General features: G+C 40.4%; 1 protein-coding gene across 5 annotated transcripts in view; it reads right to left on the bottom strand.

Annotated features, from left to right (window-relative positions):
* Positions 1–10,057: 10,057 nt before the first annotated feature.
* The window catches only part of nek4 (NIMA-related kinase 4), a 61,697-nt gene continuing 56,547 nt past the window's right edge, over positions 10,058–15,207 (bottom strand). For all 5 annotated transcript variants that reach the window (XM_072582062.1, XM_072582061.1, XM_072582063.1 and 2 more), the window contains 3 exons: positions 13,528–13,733; positions 13,100–13,233; positions 10,058–12,988 (listed from right to left, as the gene is read on the bottom strand). In XM_072582062.1, coding sequence (XP_072438163.1) covers positions 12,893–12,988; positions 13,100–13,233; positions 13,528–13,733 — 436 coding nt within the window. In that variant the 3' untranslated portion in view covers positions 10,058–12,892. The remainder of the gene's footprint in view (positions 12,989–13,099; positions 13,234–13,527; positions 13,734–15,207) is intronic.

Raw genomic sequence — 15,207 nt, 5'->3', positions numbered from 1 at the left:
CAAGTGAATTTGAGGGTAGGGTAGAAGTTGTGGGCAAAGCCAATGAACTGCTTCAGTTCAGCCTAGGTGCAGGATGCTCCACTGATGCAGCCATCAATTTAACAGCAGAAGATTTGGGGCACAATGTCTGTGTAGGTACTGAAGACTAACTGTTAAACATAGCTGACAGAGGCAGGTATAGCTGAGCCCATCCGGGAGCCCATGGCCACCCGCTGGATTTGGAGGAGATGGGAAGAGTTAAAGGAAAGGTTATTAAGGGTGAATACTAGTTTGGTGAGGCTGAGGATGGTATTGGTGGGAGGGATGTGATGGGTATGTTGGACAGGAAGAATCTGAAGGCTTGAAGGCCATCCTTGTGGGGTAAAGGTGTGTGTAAGGACTGCATATCCATAGTGAAGATAAAGTGCAGGGGGCCAGGGAACTGGAAGTTACTGAAGAGGTAGAGGGTATGGTTGGTGTCACAGATGTAGCTAGGACGTGCCTGAACCAAGGGAGGAGAGGATGGAGTTGAGATAAGACAAGATGATTTCGGTGGGATAACGTGCAGGGACAATGGGTCGGCCGTGGTAGATGGACTTATGGATCTTGGGAAGTAGGTACAACTGGGCAGTGTGGGGCTGGGGGACTATGAGATTGGAGGCAGTGGAGGGGAGATCACCAGAGACAAAGTTGGCAACTGGTACAGGGTACCTTCTCCTAGCAAATTTATTCAAGTATCAATGATCCATAGAACCTGCAGACATAACTTCTGATTACATCATTTGAGAGTTTTTCCTTACACATTGATCAATTTACGATTGACAGTAGTCAGGTATGACAGTAGTATTTTGGCCAAGCTCTGAATTACCTATGTCAGATCTTAGTCTGTTTCTGCTCACCGTTTACCAGATTTCCATAAGTTTGAGAACCAAACATCTAACTCTTTTGGTCTACTATTATACAGTACAAGTCTGACCCAAACACTAATCAAGTAAACTAATATTGGAGATTTTTAGAATAATGGGTATTAGCTCATGGTATATATTATCACACAAGATCTCATTGTTAATTAATGTGATGATATAGTGCCTTTAAGAGGTGTGTTTTGTCATGGTTTCTTTTAGAGAGTTGATGAGAGATAAAAAAGAACCTCAGGCTTCAAAAGCTGTTTAAGCAGAAACAATAGAAGCAGCCTGAGTGGCTGTGATCAATCTTCCACCGACAAAACCAGGGATTTTAAATTTAGCTTTCAGCAGTTGCTGTTGGAGTCTTGGAGGTGGAAACTGGGGCTTCTCTGCCTGCTACAGGAGTCGCATGTGAGACAATTCTGTTATTTGAATTTGCCTTTTTATCAAGGTTGTGTTTATAGAATGTTACTATATTGGAACAGTTGTTAGTAGTAGTTACTGTATCTATTATTCTGTTAAGCTTTCCAATAGTTATTCCAAGTTCCTTTTTTTTTGTTGTAGATTAACTATAGTGTTTGAATAAATTGTGTTTTGCTTAACATTGCATTGTTTGACCAATCAAATTGCATCTGGAACTCCACTTTACATTTACCTTTGAAATAAGAAACAGGGCACCACCTTAAAATATTATCAGGGTGTGTGGTCTGGTCCATAACATTTAGCATCAGCCAATCTTCCAGCTATCAAAACATAAATTTGGGAACTTAGTAAATGACTCCCTCCAAAGAGTCCCCACCATATCTGTCAATTGTACTCCTGTTACGTTCAGTGTCATATGTTGAGTATTGCATTCTGCATTGCTTGTGGTGTAATATGACAGCCTTGTAGATGTTTGGGTAACACTCATCATTCCCACTATAAAGAACACCAATTTTACTAGTATCAGTATGACAAACAGCATTCTGTCAATTAAACACCTAACCATCCTAGTTTATCCAGGAGGGGAGGAATGAAGTTTTGACAGGCTGCTGTGGTGGAGAATGAGGCGTGAATCCGGCAATTCCCTCTTGGCCATTGTGTCTATGTCCTGGCTGCTTCAGTGGTGGTTTTGGCGATGAGGAGATCCTGGTCTGTGACTTCAGTAGCCTGGGATTCCTTGCAGAGGCCTGGCGTTGTGGTGGGTCTGGCTTGGGATTCCAATGGCTCAGAATTTGGGTCTGGCCTGGGATTCTAACGGCTCAGGATTCCTGGCAGTGACTTGGGTATTGGGCTTCCTGGAGCTGCAAATTGAACTAAGATGGACTTTGTCTTAATAACTTCTGTTATTAAAATGGTGCCAGAGCATGGTGACTTCAGCACTTCTCTTTTTTTGTAAAGGTACACGTGACAATAAATTACTATTCTATTCTGGTTGGAATTAGTCTTGTAAGGCAAAATAATTAGGTAAGTGTTTCAGCTGTGACCAGTGTTTCCCATGCCCTTTTCTCTTTTATGTCCATGCAAGCACATGTAGCATTGATCATAATTATCTCAAATGATGCAAACTTTACTCCAACCTTGGTCTGGTTCACTTTCGTTGCTGTGTCTATATTATGCAGAAACTACCAATCTCTAATCTCTTGTACTTTATTTATCTGCTTGTGCTGCTTTCTCACAAATCATTTAACTCATTTGCAGTTCTGAATTCTTCAATACAGTCACAGCATTCCCTGAAAATCTCTGTTCTTCCTGTCATCAACCTTATGGAGTCATACTTCTACTATATGTCACCCTGAGTTCCACCAGGATACCTATCTGCCTAGTTTCCTGTATGGCTTTTTCTAATGCTTTCTTTAACATCCTATTCATTTGTTCCACCAGGTATGAACTCTGCAGATAGTAAAGAATGATTAATGGGTTAGTGGTGCTGGAAGAGCACAGCAGTTCAGGCAGCATTCAAGGAGCTTCGAAATCGACGTTTCCGGCAAAAGCCCTTCATCAGGAATAAAGACAGTGAGTCTGAAGCGTGGAAAGATAAGCTAGAGGAGGGTGGGCCCTCAGACCCAACCCCTCCAACCGTAACAAGGACAGAACGCCCCTGGTGCTCACCTTCCGCCTTCGCATTAACCAAATCATCCGCCAACATTTCCGCCACCTCCAAACAGACCCCACCACCAGGAATATATTTCCCTCCCCACCCCTTTCCACCTTCCGCAAAGACCGTTCCCTCCGTGACGACTGGTCAGGTCCACACCCCCCTACAACCCACCCTCCCATTCTGGCACTTTCCCCTGCCACCACAGGAACTGTAAAACCTGCACCCACACCTCCTCCCTCACCTCTATCCAAGGCCCTAAAGGAGCCTTCCACATCCATCAAAGTTTTACTTGCACATCCACTAATATCATTTATTGAATCCGTTGCTCCCGATGCGGTGTCCTCTACATTGGGGAGACTGGGCGCCTCCTAGCAGAGCGCTTTAGGGAACATCTCCGGGACACCCGCACCAGTCAACCACACCGCCCCATGGCCCAACATTTCAACCCCCCCTCCCACTCTGCCGAGGATATGGAGGTCCTGGGCCTTCTTCACCGCCGCTCCCTCACCACCAGACACCTGGAGGAAGAACGCCTCATCTTCCACCTCGGAACACTTCAACCCCAGGGCATCAATGTGGACTTCAAGTTTCCTCATTTCCCTTCCCCCACCTCACCCTCGTTCCAAACCTCCAGCTCAGCACTGTCCCCATGACTTGTCCGGACTTTTTCTACCTGCCTATCTCCTTTTCCACCTTTCCACTCCACACTCTCCTCCCTGACCTATCACCTTCATCCCCTCCCCCACTCACCCATTGTACTCTATGCTACTTTCTCCCCACCCCCACCCTCCTCTAGCTTATCTCTCCACGCTTCAGGCTCACTGCCTTTATTCCTGATGAAGGGCTTTTGCCCAAAACGTCGATTTCAAAGCTCCTTGGATGCTGCCTGAACTGCTGTGCTCTTCCAGCACCACTAATCCAGAATCTGGTTTCCAGCATCTGCAGTCATTGTTTTTACCTCAAAGAATGATTAATAACAACCAGACAATAGATTTTTTTCCTTGACTGGGAGGGTTCTATGAAATTGATTTGTAATTGCTCATATGGCCCCTTTGGTCTGGGCATGTGTGACATGCAGACCTTGACAGGTCTTCCTGGGTTATGTTTGGACACATACCAGACATAGCTTGGTACTGCTTTGCTACATCTCTTCCCATTCCTTGCCACCAGAGCACCTGCCACCTCATGGCCTCCCTCCTATGGTGCGCACTTTTGTGGTATAATTCAAGAGGTGATAACACCCTTTCCCCTATTTGCCAGATACCATCAGCAGCCTTTAGCAGTTTGTTCTTGTATCGCTTTTTCCTCATCTTTTGTATCCCTTTGTACCATGTTTATTTCCTCCAATCCAATTGTTGCTGCTTCTACCTTATGTTCAGGGCTTGTTGCCTTTTTGGCTCCTCCTTCTGCCCATTGCTTATGTAACTGAATGGGGTCTACTCTCTTTTATGTGCTTTAATCTTTAACCTTGCTGCCTCTTGTAGATATCTAGCAGTTTCCATTAAATAATATGTTCTTTATATGTTTGCCTCCTGAGGGGCTGCAACTTCATGTTACCATATCATCATGTAGCCCTCCAGAGTTACAGATTTAGCTACTGGCTGTATGACAGTAGCTAAATCTGTAGCTAGCATTTCAATTTGTTTTCAAAGTTCCAATATTTTCTGCTTCACCACACCAGATGATGAGGGGGGTCACTATCTATCTATGAAAGTGTCCACTTATAGATTACCTTGCTCAATAATATTTTCTAACAAAATTATTGCTAATTCTTAATTACTTTCACTTAGTCACATATGCTTTAACTATAAAATCAATTGCATCTCTTTTAAACTGCTTCCAACTTGAAGTTTTTTAATTTCTAAATTATTTCTCAAAACAAAGTACATGTACATTCTATCTTCTCAAGTCTTAGCAATCATCCTTACAAAAAATAATTTTCTTTGATTCAAAGATGGTAGTGCCTGAATATGTTAATTCTTCACATTTAGACATTTCAGCATTCCATGTAAACCAAGTGTATTCGTATCGTTGCCACTGAGCAAGCTTTTATTACGGCTTTTTATGAATTCACATTTCACCATCTGCCATTGTGGGATTTGAACCTACGTTCCCAGTGACCAGAGCAATAATGTTATATGATTGAATTTTGCATTCAGTTTGAGGGAGAGAGAAGTGGGTCAAAGAGTATTTTTAAAAGTTAAGAAAGGACAATTATAATTGAAATAAAATTAATAAAGGAGAAACTTCAGTACAAGAAAGCTAGCCAAAAATATAAAGAGTTATCAAAGCATCACTCCAAACACTCAAGGAAGAATAGAGTTAATGAAGTGAGCATTGGTCCTGTTGAAGATGAGGCTGGAGAATTAATAATGGAAAATATCAAGATAGTAAATGAACTAAACAGATATTTTGCATTAGTTTTCAGTATTGAGGTTAAAAGCAACATCTCAGAAGCAGTAATGAATCAGGAAATAGAATGGAAGGAGGAACTTTGGGAAATCAGTTATCACTGATGAGTCATTACTGACAAGTGCCCAGGTCCTGGTAGACTTCATCCCAGCATTTTAAAAGAAGTGGTAAGTGAGATAGTCAATGTGCTGATTTTAATTTTCTAAAGTTTCCTTGATACGTAGTTCATTTAGATTGGAAGAAAGCGAATGTAACTCTTACTCAAAAGATGGAGAACAAAAACTGAAAACAAGGCTAGTTAGCTTAATAACTGTCACAGGACAAAAAAAAGAGTAAGGGAATTATAGAAATATGCTTAGATAAATTCAAAGTGATCAAGAAGAATCAAATGGTACTTTTAAAGGGAAATCTTGTTTGGCCAATCTCATGAAGTTGTTTGAAGAGGCATTCAACAAGGTTCCATTTGATAGTCTGGTAGCAAGGTTAGATCACATGGGTTTTGGGGGAGCTAGCTAATTGAATACAAAATTGGCTTGACGGTAGGAGAGGGTGGTGGTAGTGGGTTATTTATCCAACTAGGGTTCCACAATAATCGGGGCTTTTGCCCGAAACGTTGATTTCGCTGCTCGTTGGATGCTGCCTGAACTGCTGTGCTCTTCCAGCACTACTAATCCAGTATTCCACAATAATCGGAGCTGAGTCTACTGCTTTTTGTCATTTATATAAATTACTTTGATGTGAATATAAGAGGCATGGTTCGTATGTTTGAATAACATCCCAAGTAGTGGTGTAGTTGACAGCGAAGAAAGTTCTCTCAGAGTACAACAGGACTTTTACCAAATAGGCCAGTGAGCCAAAGAGTGGCAGATGGAGTTTTATATAGATAAATGAGAGGTGTTACATTTTGGTCAGGCAATCCAGGGTGGGGTTTATACAACAGGTAGTGTCCTGGGGTGCAAGTACATAGTTCCATAAAAGTGGAGTTGCAGGTAGACATGGTGGTGAAGGTTGTGTTTGGAATGCTTGCCTTCACTTGCCTGGTGCATTGAGTATAGGAGTTAGCATGTTGAGGCTGTGTAGGACACTGGTAAGGCCCTTTTTAGAATACTGCATTCAATTCTGTACTCTCTGCAATAGGAAAGATGTTGTTAAACTTGAAAGGGCTCAGAAAAGAGTTACAAGAATGTTCCCAGAATTGGAGGGTTTGAGCTCTAGGGAGCTGAATAGGCTGGAGCTATTTTCCCTGGAGCATCAGTGGCTGAGGGGTGACCTAATGGAGGGTTATAAAATCATGAAGGGCACAGTTAGCCAAGGTCTTTTTTTTACCCCCAGGGTAGGGGAGCTCAAACTAGAGGAAGTGGGGGAGGCAGATACAACGTGTGTATGAATAGGAAGGGTTGAAAGGGATATTGCCAAATGGGACTAAATCAGTTTAGATTATCTAATTGGCATGGATGATTTCGACCAAAGGACGAATCCATGCTGCATGACTCTAGGTAACACTGTGGGTAAAAGTGAACGATTAGATGTACTGTATTTAGATTTAAAGAAATCATTTGATATGGTAGCACATCAAAGGTTATTACAGAATGTGGTAACCATACCTCGCAACCTGCATTTGTCATCCTATTATGACTTGCCAATCTGAAAAAGACTTGTTTATACCTACTGTCAGCTTCTATCTTTTATCCATGCCAGTATACTGAGGGGGCTTGGAGGCCTTCACCATGGTGGATAGATGTGTAAAGGGACTGGATGTCCATGGTGATGATGAGGCTGGGGAAGCAAAACTCATGGAGGTGGTGGAGGGCATGGGTGGTATCTCGATGTATGTGGGGAACTCCTGGACCAAAAGGGACAGGACGGTAGTGAGATATGAGGATATAGGTTTGGTGGAGCAGGAGTGGGCGGAGAGAATAGGTTGACCAGGGCAGTCAGGTTTATGGATGTTGGATAAGAGGTAGAACCGGGCTTGTGGGGTTGCAGAACTGAGGTTGAAAGCTGTAGATGGGAGATCCTTTGAGCTGATGAGGTTGTGGATGATCTGGGAGGTGGGATCTTGGTTGAGGGAGCTTCTGCCAGGTGCCAACTCATAGACACCTCCTCTAACCGCACCCGTCCAATTTGACCTCATACCCAAAATCCACAAACCTGACCCAGTTGACCTATTGTCTCCACCTGCTCTTGATCTGAACTTATCTCCTCATACCTCAACACCGTCCCACCTCCCCCTGTCCAGGAACTCCCCCAATATGTTCGCGACACCACCCACTCCCACCTTCACCCCTTCCACTTGTAAAAATGCAATCCCTTACTCCCAATTCCTCTGCCTCCTCCTTATCTACTCCCAGGAGTAATTCCTTTCCAGGACGTCCCAGATGGCTCTGATTTCCAGGACCATAATTTCCCCTCCCACATGATCAACAATGCCCTCCAGTGCATCTCCTCCATGTCCCACACCTCTGCCCTTGAACCCCACCCCTCCAACCGCAACAAGGATAGAATCCCCTGGTCCTCACCTTCCACCCCCTAATCTCTGTATATAGTGCTTCATCCTCTGCCATTTCTGCCACCTCCAATTAAGACCCCACCACCAGAGATATATTTCTCTCCGTACCGCTATCTGCACTCTACAGAGACCATTTGCTCAGTGACTCCCTCATCAGGTCCATGCCCTTCACCAACCCACCCACCACATTGGGCAACTTCCCTTGCTGCCGTGAGAGGGGTAAAACTTGCACCCACATCTCCTCCCTTACCTCCGTCCAAGGCCTCAAAGAAGCTTTTCTCATCCAGCAGAGATTTTCCTGCACATCTAAACACCTCATCTACTGTGTCCGTTGCACTTACAGGATACAATTCATGGAACGTGTCAGGGAACGCCTCTGGGACACAGGCACTAAAAACAACCCAACCTCCCCATGGCCGACCACTCTTAGTCCCCACCTCCACCACCTTCCCTTCCCCCTCCCCTCCCAATCTGCAATAGGTATGCAAGTCCTGGGCCTCCTGCACTGCCAAATACAAGCCACCTGACGACTGCAGCAGAATGCCTCATCTTGCGCATTGGGACCTTTCAACCACATGACATCAATATTGACTTCACTAGTTTCCTAATATCTCCTCCCCCCCACCTGCCTGAAACATTGATGCTCCTGTTCCATAGATGCTGCCTGGCCTGCTGTGCTTTTCCAATGCTATACATTTCAACTCTGATTCCTGGAAGGTGTTAACTGAAGAACAGCTAAACAATTCACTAGAATTTAGAAAATTGAGGGGTGATCTCATTGAAACATTCAAAATTCTGAGGGGACTTAACAGGATAGATGTTGAGAAGATATTTCCACTAGTGGAGAATCTCAAATTAGGGAAAATAATTACAGAATAACAGAACTCCAATTAGAACTGAGATGCGAAGAAACTTCTCTCAGAGGATAGTAAATGCCTGGATTCCTCTGTCCCAGGGAGTTCTGGAAGCTGAATCACTGAATATTTAAATAAGCTGCAGATATATTATATACTTGAGAAATAGTCAAATTTTGGATGACTTTTTAAAGTTAAATTTATGGGGTTGACTATTACATGAATACTACTGTTGAGAGACTGAAATTCATGCCTGTCAAAATTCATGCCGTATCATTAGCAAAAGCCCAATTGATTTTGAAACAAATACAGAGAGAAAAACAAATTATGGTAATTCTGAAAACCCGGAGGGGAATTCAGCAGCCAGCGGGAGCAGAGTGGAGCAACTAGCAGACTGGTAAACTGGATTGGGACATGACAGCCAGCACACTGACTCATAAACGTTGATCTGTTATCTGTGAAGAACTAGGGTCGACTTTTACACAAAATATATGGAAAATTCCAGGTTATTTGGCCAAAAGTTGGGGGTAGACTTTTACATGAGATCAAGTATATACGGTAGAATTTTGAAGTATTGAGAAGTTGAAGGCTGAGAGGAGCTTCCACAGAAGATGAGATGAGCCCTGGGGCAGATCAGTTATGAGATTATAGAATGGCATGCAGGCTTGAGTAGTTGAAAGGCTTACTCCTAACTCCTATTTATTATGGTCTTATGAAAGGGTGGTATAAGCAATTCAAGTTGTGGTTTGCAAAAAGAAATAGTTGAAAGCAAAACATTTTGCTTAGCTATGGGGAAAAGGTGGGGAAATAGAATTAACTTCATTGCTTTTCCAGGAAACCAACTCAAACTCAATGGACCAAATGACTTTCTGTGGTGTTTGTTTATATAGGATTATTGTATTGATAAGTATGATTAAGCAATTAGCATCATATTATTACAAAAAATAATTTATGATTTTTACTAAAGATTGATTTTAAAATATGGCACAAAGTACATCAATACTATACCATACCATATTAAACTTTGCATTTAACTTATAGAATGACTGGTACAGTCTTCAAACCTGAATGATGAATTAGTGTAATTGTTTGGTATAATTTAAGAGTTATATAAGTCTTTAAAATATTATAAATAACTAAAAAAATTGCAAAATGCTCTTTACTTACCTTTTATTCATACATTCTGACTGAACATAATAAAAATTAAAATAAAGTATACTTTATTGCTCATAGCAAATACCACTTAAATTGTCAAATACTTACATTTAAAGGATTCAAGTACAAAAACTTGTTATAAACAATAAAGAAAAATCACTTGTACAAACTTACTTAATTTAACTGAATTCATTAGATTCAGTTCAACTAAATTCAAATTAACAACTGACATTAAACAATGTAATCAGTGGGAGCTGTAAGAATTGTTACTGTATAAAATTGATATGTCAGTGTTCCAAATAAATATTATACAATTACGATGAGAAACAAAAGTTATATAACTTCAATAAAATTTGAAAATGGAATAATAAACGTATCCTGTTTGAACATGAACAGATACTGACACTTTATGCGACCTATGTTGAAAAATATTTTCCAACTTTTTTTTTCAAACTCTTAACATCTGTGGGAGAGGCAAATTTACAGGCAGAGGGTGAAGTTAGGTAAAATTGTCACATGAACCCAATCTTTTCTAGTTGGGAGTTCTATGTTTGAAAGGTACATTATTCTGTTTCTAAGTGACTGAACTGTAACAGTAAAATAAATCAATTAGATAAATAACTTCAGAGGTATGCATTGTCATAACACCGTGGGCGGCACGGTGGCACAGTGGTGTGGGCGGCACGGTGGCACAGTGGTTAGCACTGCTGCCTCACAGCGCCTGAGACCCGGGTTCTATTCCCGCCTCAGGCGACTGACTGTGTGGAGTTTGCACGTTCTCCCCGTGTCTGCGTGGGTTTCCTCCGGGTGCTCCGGTTTCCTCCCACAGTCCAAAGATGTGCAGGCCAGGTGAACTGGCCATGCTAAATTGCCCATAGTGTTAGGTAAGGAGTAAATGTAGATGTAGGGGTATGGGTGGGTTACGCTTCGGCGGGGCGGTGTGGACTTGTTGGGCCGAAGGGCCTGTTTCCACACTGTAAGTAATCTAATCTAATCTAATCTAATCTAATCTAAACATAGGAAACTCAGGTGAAATTGTGACATAGTTTACTTTTGAAACTATACATCATTTTTATTTTTATAACAAATATTGTAATACAACTTTGTAAGTTCACAAATCCTACAAAGTACAGTTAAAAATAAATACAACAAACCTAATTGAAAATGTAGATATTTTCAGTTATGTTTGAAAGCGGTGCTTCAATACAGAATGTACACAGATCACATGATCTTTCTAGGTATAATATTGGTCTGGTTAGAGGCGAAACTATTATTATGGGAAATTACTTCAAGCACAAGCCAGGATGAAAGAATAGAACATATCCTTACACTAAGTAAATCCTGCATATGGAAAATGCTTATGAACTTCTACTCACTTCTGTTTCCATGCTGTTCAGCTCTGTGACTCTATGACTCTGACTTGTTTCCCTCCTCATTGCAAGTACAAGTCTGATTTGGCTAATATTTGCACTGAAATGCATATTTATATTCTCATGCCTTCTTTTTCTGCCCACATCATTTTTTTCTAAATTCATGAATCCGTAGTGTATAATTTTCATTTATTCAGACGATCAACTTTTTCAGATACACAAGATATTCTGCTTTTGTTTGCGCATAGAACTTAAAATTATACGCATAGAACTTAAAATTATACTCTTGTTAGAATGCTAACTTGTACATTGTGAAAATATATTGTTTAGCATGGCATTTTTATTCTTTTGTGGAATGTGGGTGTTACTGTTAAGGTCAGCATTTGGTCTCAGGTTCTAATTACCCATGAACTAAATGGCTTACTAGGCCATTTCAGAAGGTATTAAAGATTTAACCTCATTGTGCTAAATCCAGGGTCATACTTAGTCTAGATCAGGTAAGGACAGCAGATTCAGTTCCTTAAAAAGCATTAGAAAACCAGGTAGGTTTCATGGTCACCACTAATAAGAAGCATTATATTTTAGGTTCATTAATTAAGTTCCACCAGGTGCTGCTGTGAGATTTGAATGTCCTCAGCACATTAACCTGGACCTGTGCATTACTAATCCAAGTACCACTTGGCCACCTGGAATAATATTGATAAGAAGTGTACAAGATTTAATCTAGTCAATGTTGGATACTTCATCTCAGTTGGATGGTGTCAAAAAGCACTAAAGTGGCTTTGGCCCTTTGGATTAGAAAAAGAACGTAATCTAGAATTGGCAGTTAATTATGAAAATGAATGTGTATTTTATTTTTGGACATTTTGGCTGTTCATTTTCTAAAGCTACCAAGTACTGACAACTGTGAGGTAACAGTCAGCTGAAACTGTCTTGCAGCAGAAACTTAGAAAATTATAGGACAAAAAAAAACAGGTAACTTGCCACTCAGCGGATAACTGCCGAAAAACCAGGACTGCTCCTATGGAGTTTCTTGTAAAATGTTCCCTTAAGGTATATCCTGTGGTGTTTGGGCAAATTGTAAAAACAAAGTATTTGTGGTTATGAATTAACTAACTGCAAAGGTTTCAAATTGAGCTAGGAGTGAACTTAGCATTTTACAACATATTTGGATCATTTAAGCATGTTGATGACATACCTGTAGTAAATTCTGTGATGGACTGTACTTATCTATATGCGAAATAACTCTGATAGAAAATATCAACAGTATGTCAACAAAACTGTAATACATATTCAACTGATCATCCAGTATTTCACAACACAGTAAGCTGACGATGTGAAGATATGATACAAAAGCCATTTTAATTCACAAACCGAAAACAACATGGCTCGGTGAACCATGAGTCGGTGAACCAATTGAGTCCAATGCTTCATGATCCTTTGTCTCGTTTCTATGTTGTCCATTGCATGGTGCAAAAGTTTAAAAAAAAAATCCAAGTTAAGTCTGCTTGCATTTAGACAACTGAGTTTTCCAGGTGTGATGGACACATATTGCAACTGATCAATGCCCATAAAAAGGCACTTTTTAAATCGAACAAACTTGTTAAGTAATTTTCAACACCATGGAGTCAAAAGTTTGAATGATCTTCAAAGAACTTTAGTTGTTGGACCTTCATACTGTAATTCTGATATAATTCTTCACCCATGTGCTCCTGCAGGCATTCCTGAAATGGTTACATAAATCAGATCAGTGTTAAGTAACCAGCTACTGAACCTGAAGGCAAATTAAGAACTCCTCAGAAGATTAAATGAACAAAGAAGATTAAGGAGCCTACCTCTCTCCTCCTTTCATCAGCATCTTCCATAATGTTATATACTTTTTCCAAAAGTTTTACTCCTAGTCCTTTTACAACATCTGTTCTTAGAGCCTGAATTGTTCTTTTGATCTTCTCTGGTACAGATAAAACTTCTAAACAAAATAAGGAACAGGAAATGGCTTAATAGTGCATTGTGTTTTAATTCATTCATGAGTGTCGGCTTTTCTGGCTAGGCCAACATTTATTGCTTATCCCCAGTTACCCTTGAGAAGGTGGCAAGCTGAAATATATTACAGCAATGTTAAACTTAGGCTAACTTCTAATTTTATTTATGTCTCAGCTGCTTCAACTGGAAAAAGCTAAATTTTAAGTGAATGATTCAATCAATTCATTTATAGAATAAACAATACTTTAAACATGTGATAACATTTCTGACTGTTACACACCAGTTGGAAAATCATTGAAGCAAAAATCCTCCAGATCTTCCTTAGCTTTCCCGTGAAGAATCAGGGTATCTCTATACCTCCGCTGTAATCGGAATTCTGGTTTTGGAGCAGGCATTAGATTTTCTCTACACATATCTTTTGAATCCATGCTTAATGTCTGCGTCATCAATTTTACCAGATCATGCATTTCATTGGAATCAGATTTACTAGAAAATAAATAGCAAAAGTTTAGAAAACAGCAGTGTGCAATTTTATGAAAATCACTGAGATTTTTACACATTCAAGAAACCTGACTGAAATTGGCAATGGGAGAGAAAACATGGCTAAATGTTTTAAGCTGTTACAAGTCATGCGCACAAGTATCAGCACTGAGGCCTCAGCTTTTAACAATCTATATTAGTTAAAGGGACTAATGATATGCCTCCAGGTTTGTTGATTATACATACTGGATGGGAAAGTGGTCGTCTTTCTTAGGCAGTTCTTTCAGATAGAGGAAGACATACTTTCACTCTGATTTGATGGGTTCGGAGATCATAAGTAAGTTCAATGCATGATCTGCAGACTTTACCACGTGTTACTTGGTTTGTGTGTTCTCTCCAATGTTTAAAATGTTTGCCTCTTGCTGTGTTCAGTGCTCTCCTAAACAGAACTCTACTTTCGTTGATGTCTTACCTCTTCAAAGATGCTTTGACGACATCACTAAAGCAGGGAGTCTCATGCAATGAATTCGGAGTAGGACACTTGCCCATACAAGTACTGGAGATACGAATCACATGATCTGCTCAGCTGAATTTTAAGTTTTTAGCACCTCAGTGTTGGCTTGGGAGATAATGGAGCTGTTAGACTACCTTTCTTGTCACTCACTTTTCAAGGTTTCGTGAAGACATGATTAGGTGGTACTTCTGTACATTGTCCCAAGTTTCCAAACTACATATTATGCAGAGATCATTGTTGGCTAGTAAACCATTAGATTTGTCTCAGAAATGAGTTACTGGCCCAGTTTTCCTTAATTTGCTAAAGGCTTACTGACACACTGGAAGCCCTGTTAAATTTCGGTGTCCATGCCTTTGTTGGGGAGGCTCTTTTCTGCGTAATCTCAGTCACTCAAGATTAATTAACTCCAGACTCTTTTCTTTCATCAAAACTTAATAGGTTGAAGCTGCCCTGGTTGTTTCCATCATTGAAATTGCATCAATTGCCTTTAGAATGCAGACATTTTGTCTACTTTGCACAATTCTTTTAAAATTGTATCATGATTAAAATTGTGTGACAATGTCAATCCTATGATACTAATCATTATACTAATGAATCATCAATGCATTATTGGTAAAAGTTGACACTCAAACACACAAACAAACAAACAGAAAGTGCTGGAGAAACTCAGATCTTGCAGCCTCCATAGAGAGAAAAAGAGAGTCCAAATTTCAAGTCTGATATGACTCTTCATCAGTCCAGATCAGTACTATTGCACTTGGAACACTGACACTGCTTCTTTCTCCATGGATGCTGCCAAACCTGTTGTGTTCCTCCAGCACCTTCTGCTTTAATTTCAGATTTCCAGCATCTGCAATATTTTGTTTTTAATGATATACTGACTCACTTCACTGTTTCTAAATGGATTAACCATTGTCCGCTATTACTGGTGAAGGAAACTCAAAACAATGTTTAACCAAGTCTATC

Source organism: Chiloscyllium punctatum, chromosome 12, assembly GCF_047496795.1.
Source record: "Chiloscyllium punctatum isolate Juve2018m chromosome 12, sChiPun1.3, whole genome shotgun sequence".
NCBI classification, from domain to species: domain Eukaryota; kingdom Metazoa; phylum Chordata; class Chondrichthyes; order Orectolobiformes; family Hemiscylliidae; genus Chiloscyllium; species Chiloscyllium punctatum.
The sequence above is the reverse complement of the archived record's forward strand: the minus strand, read 5'-3'. Positions and strand labels throughout refer to the sequence as shown.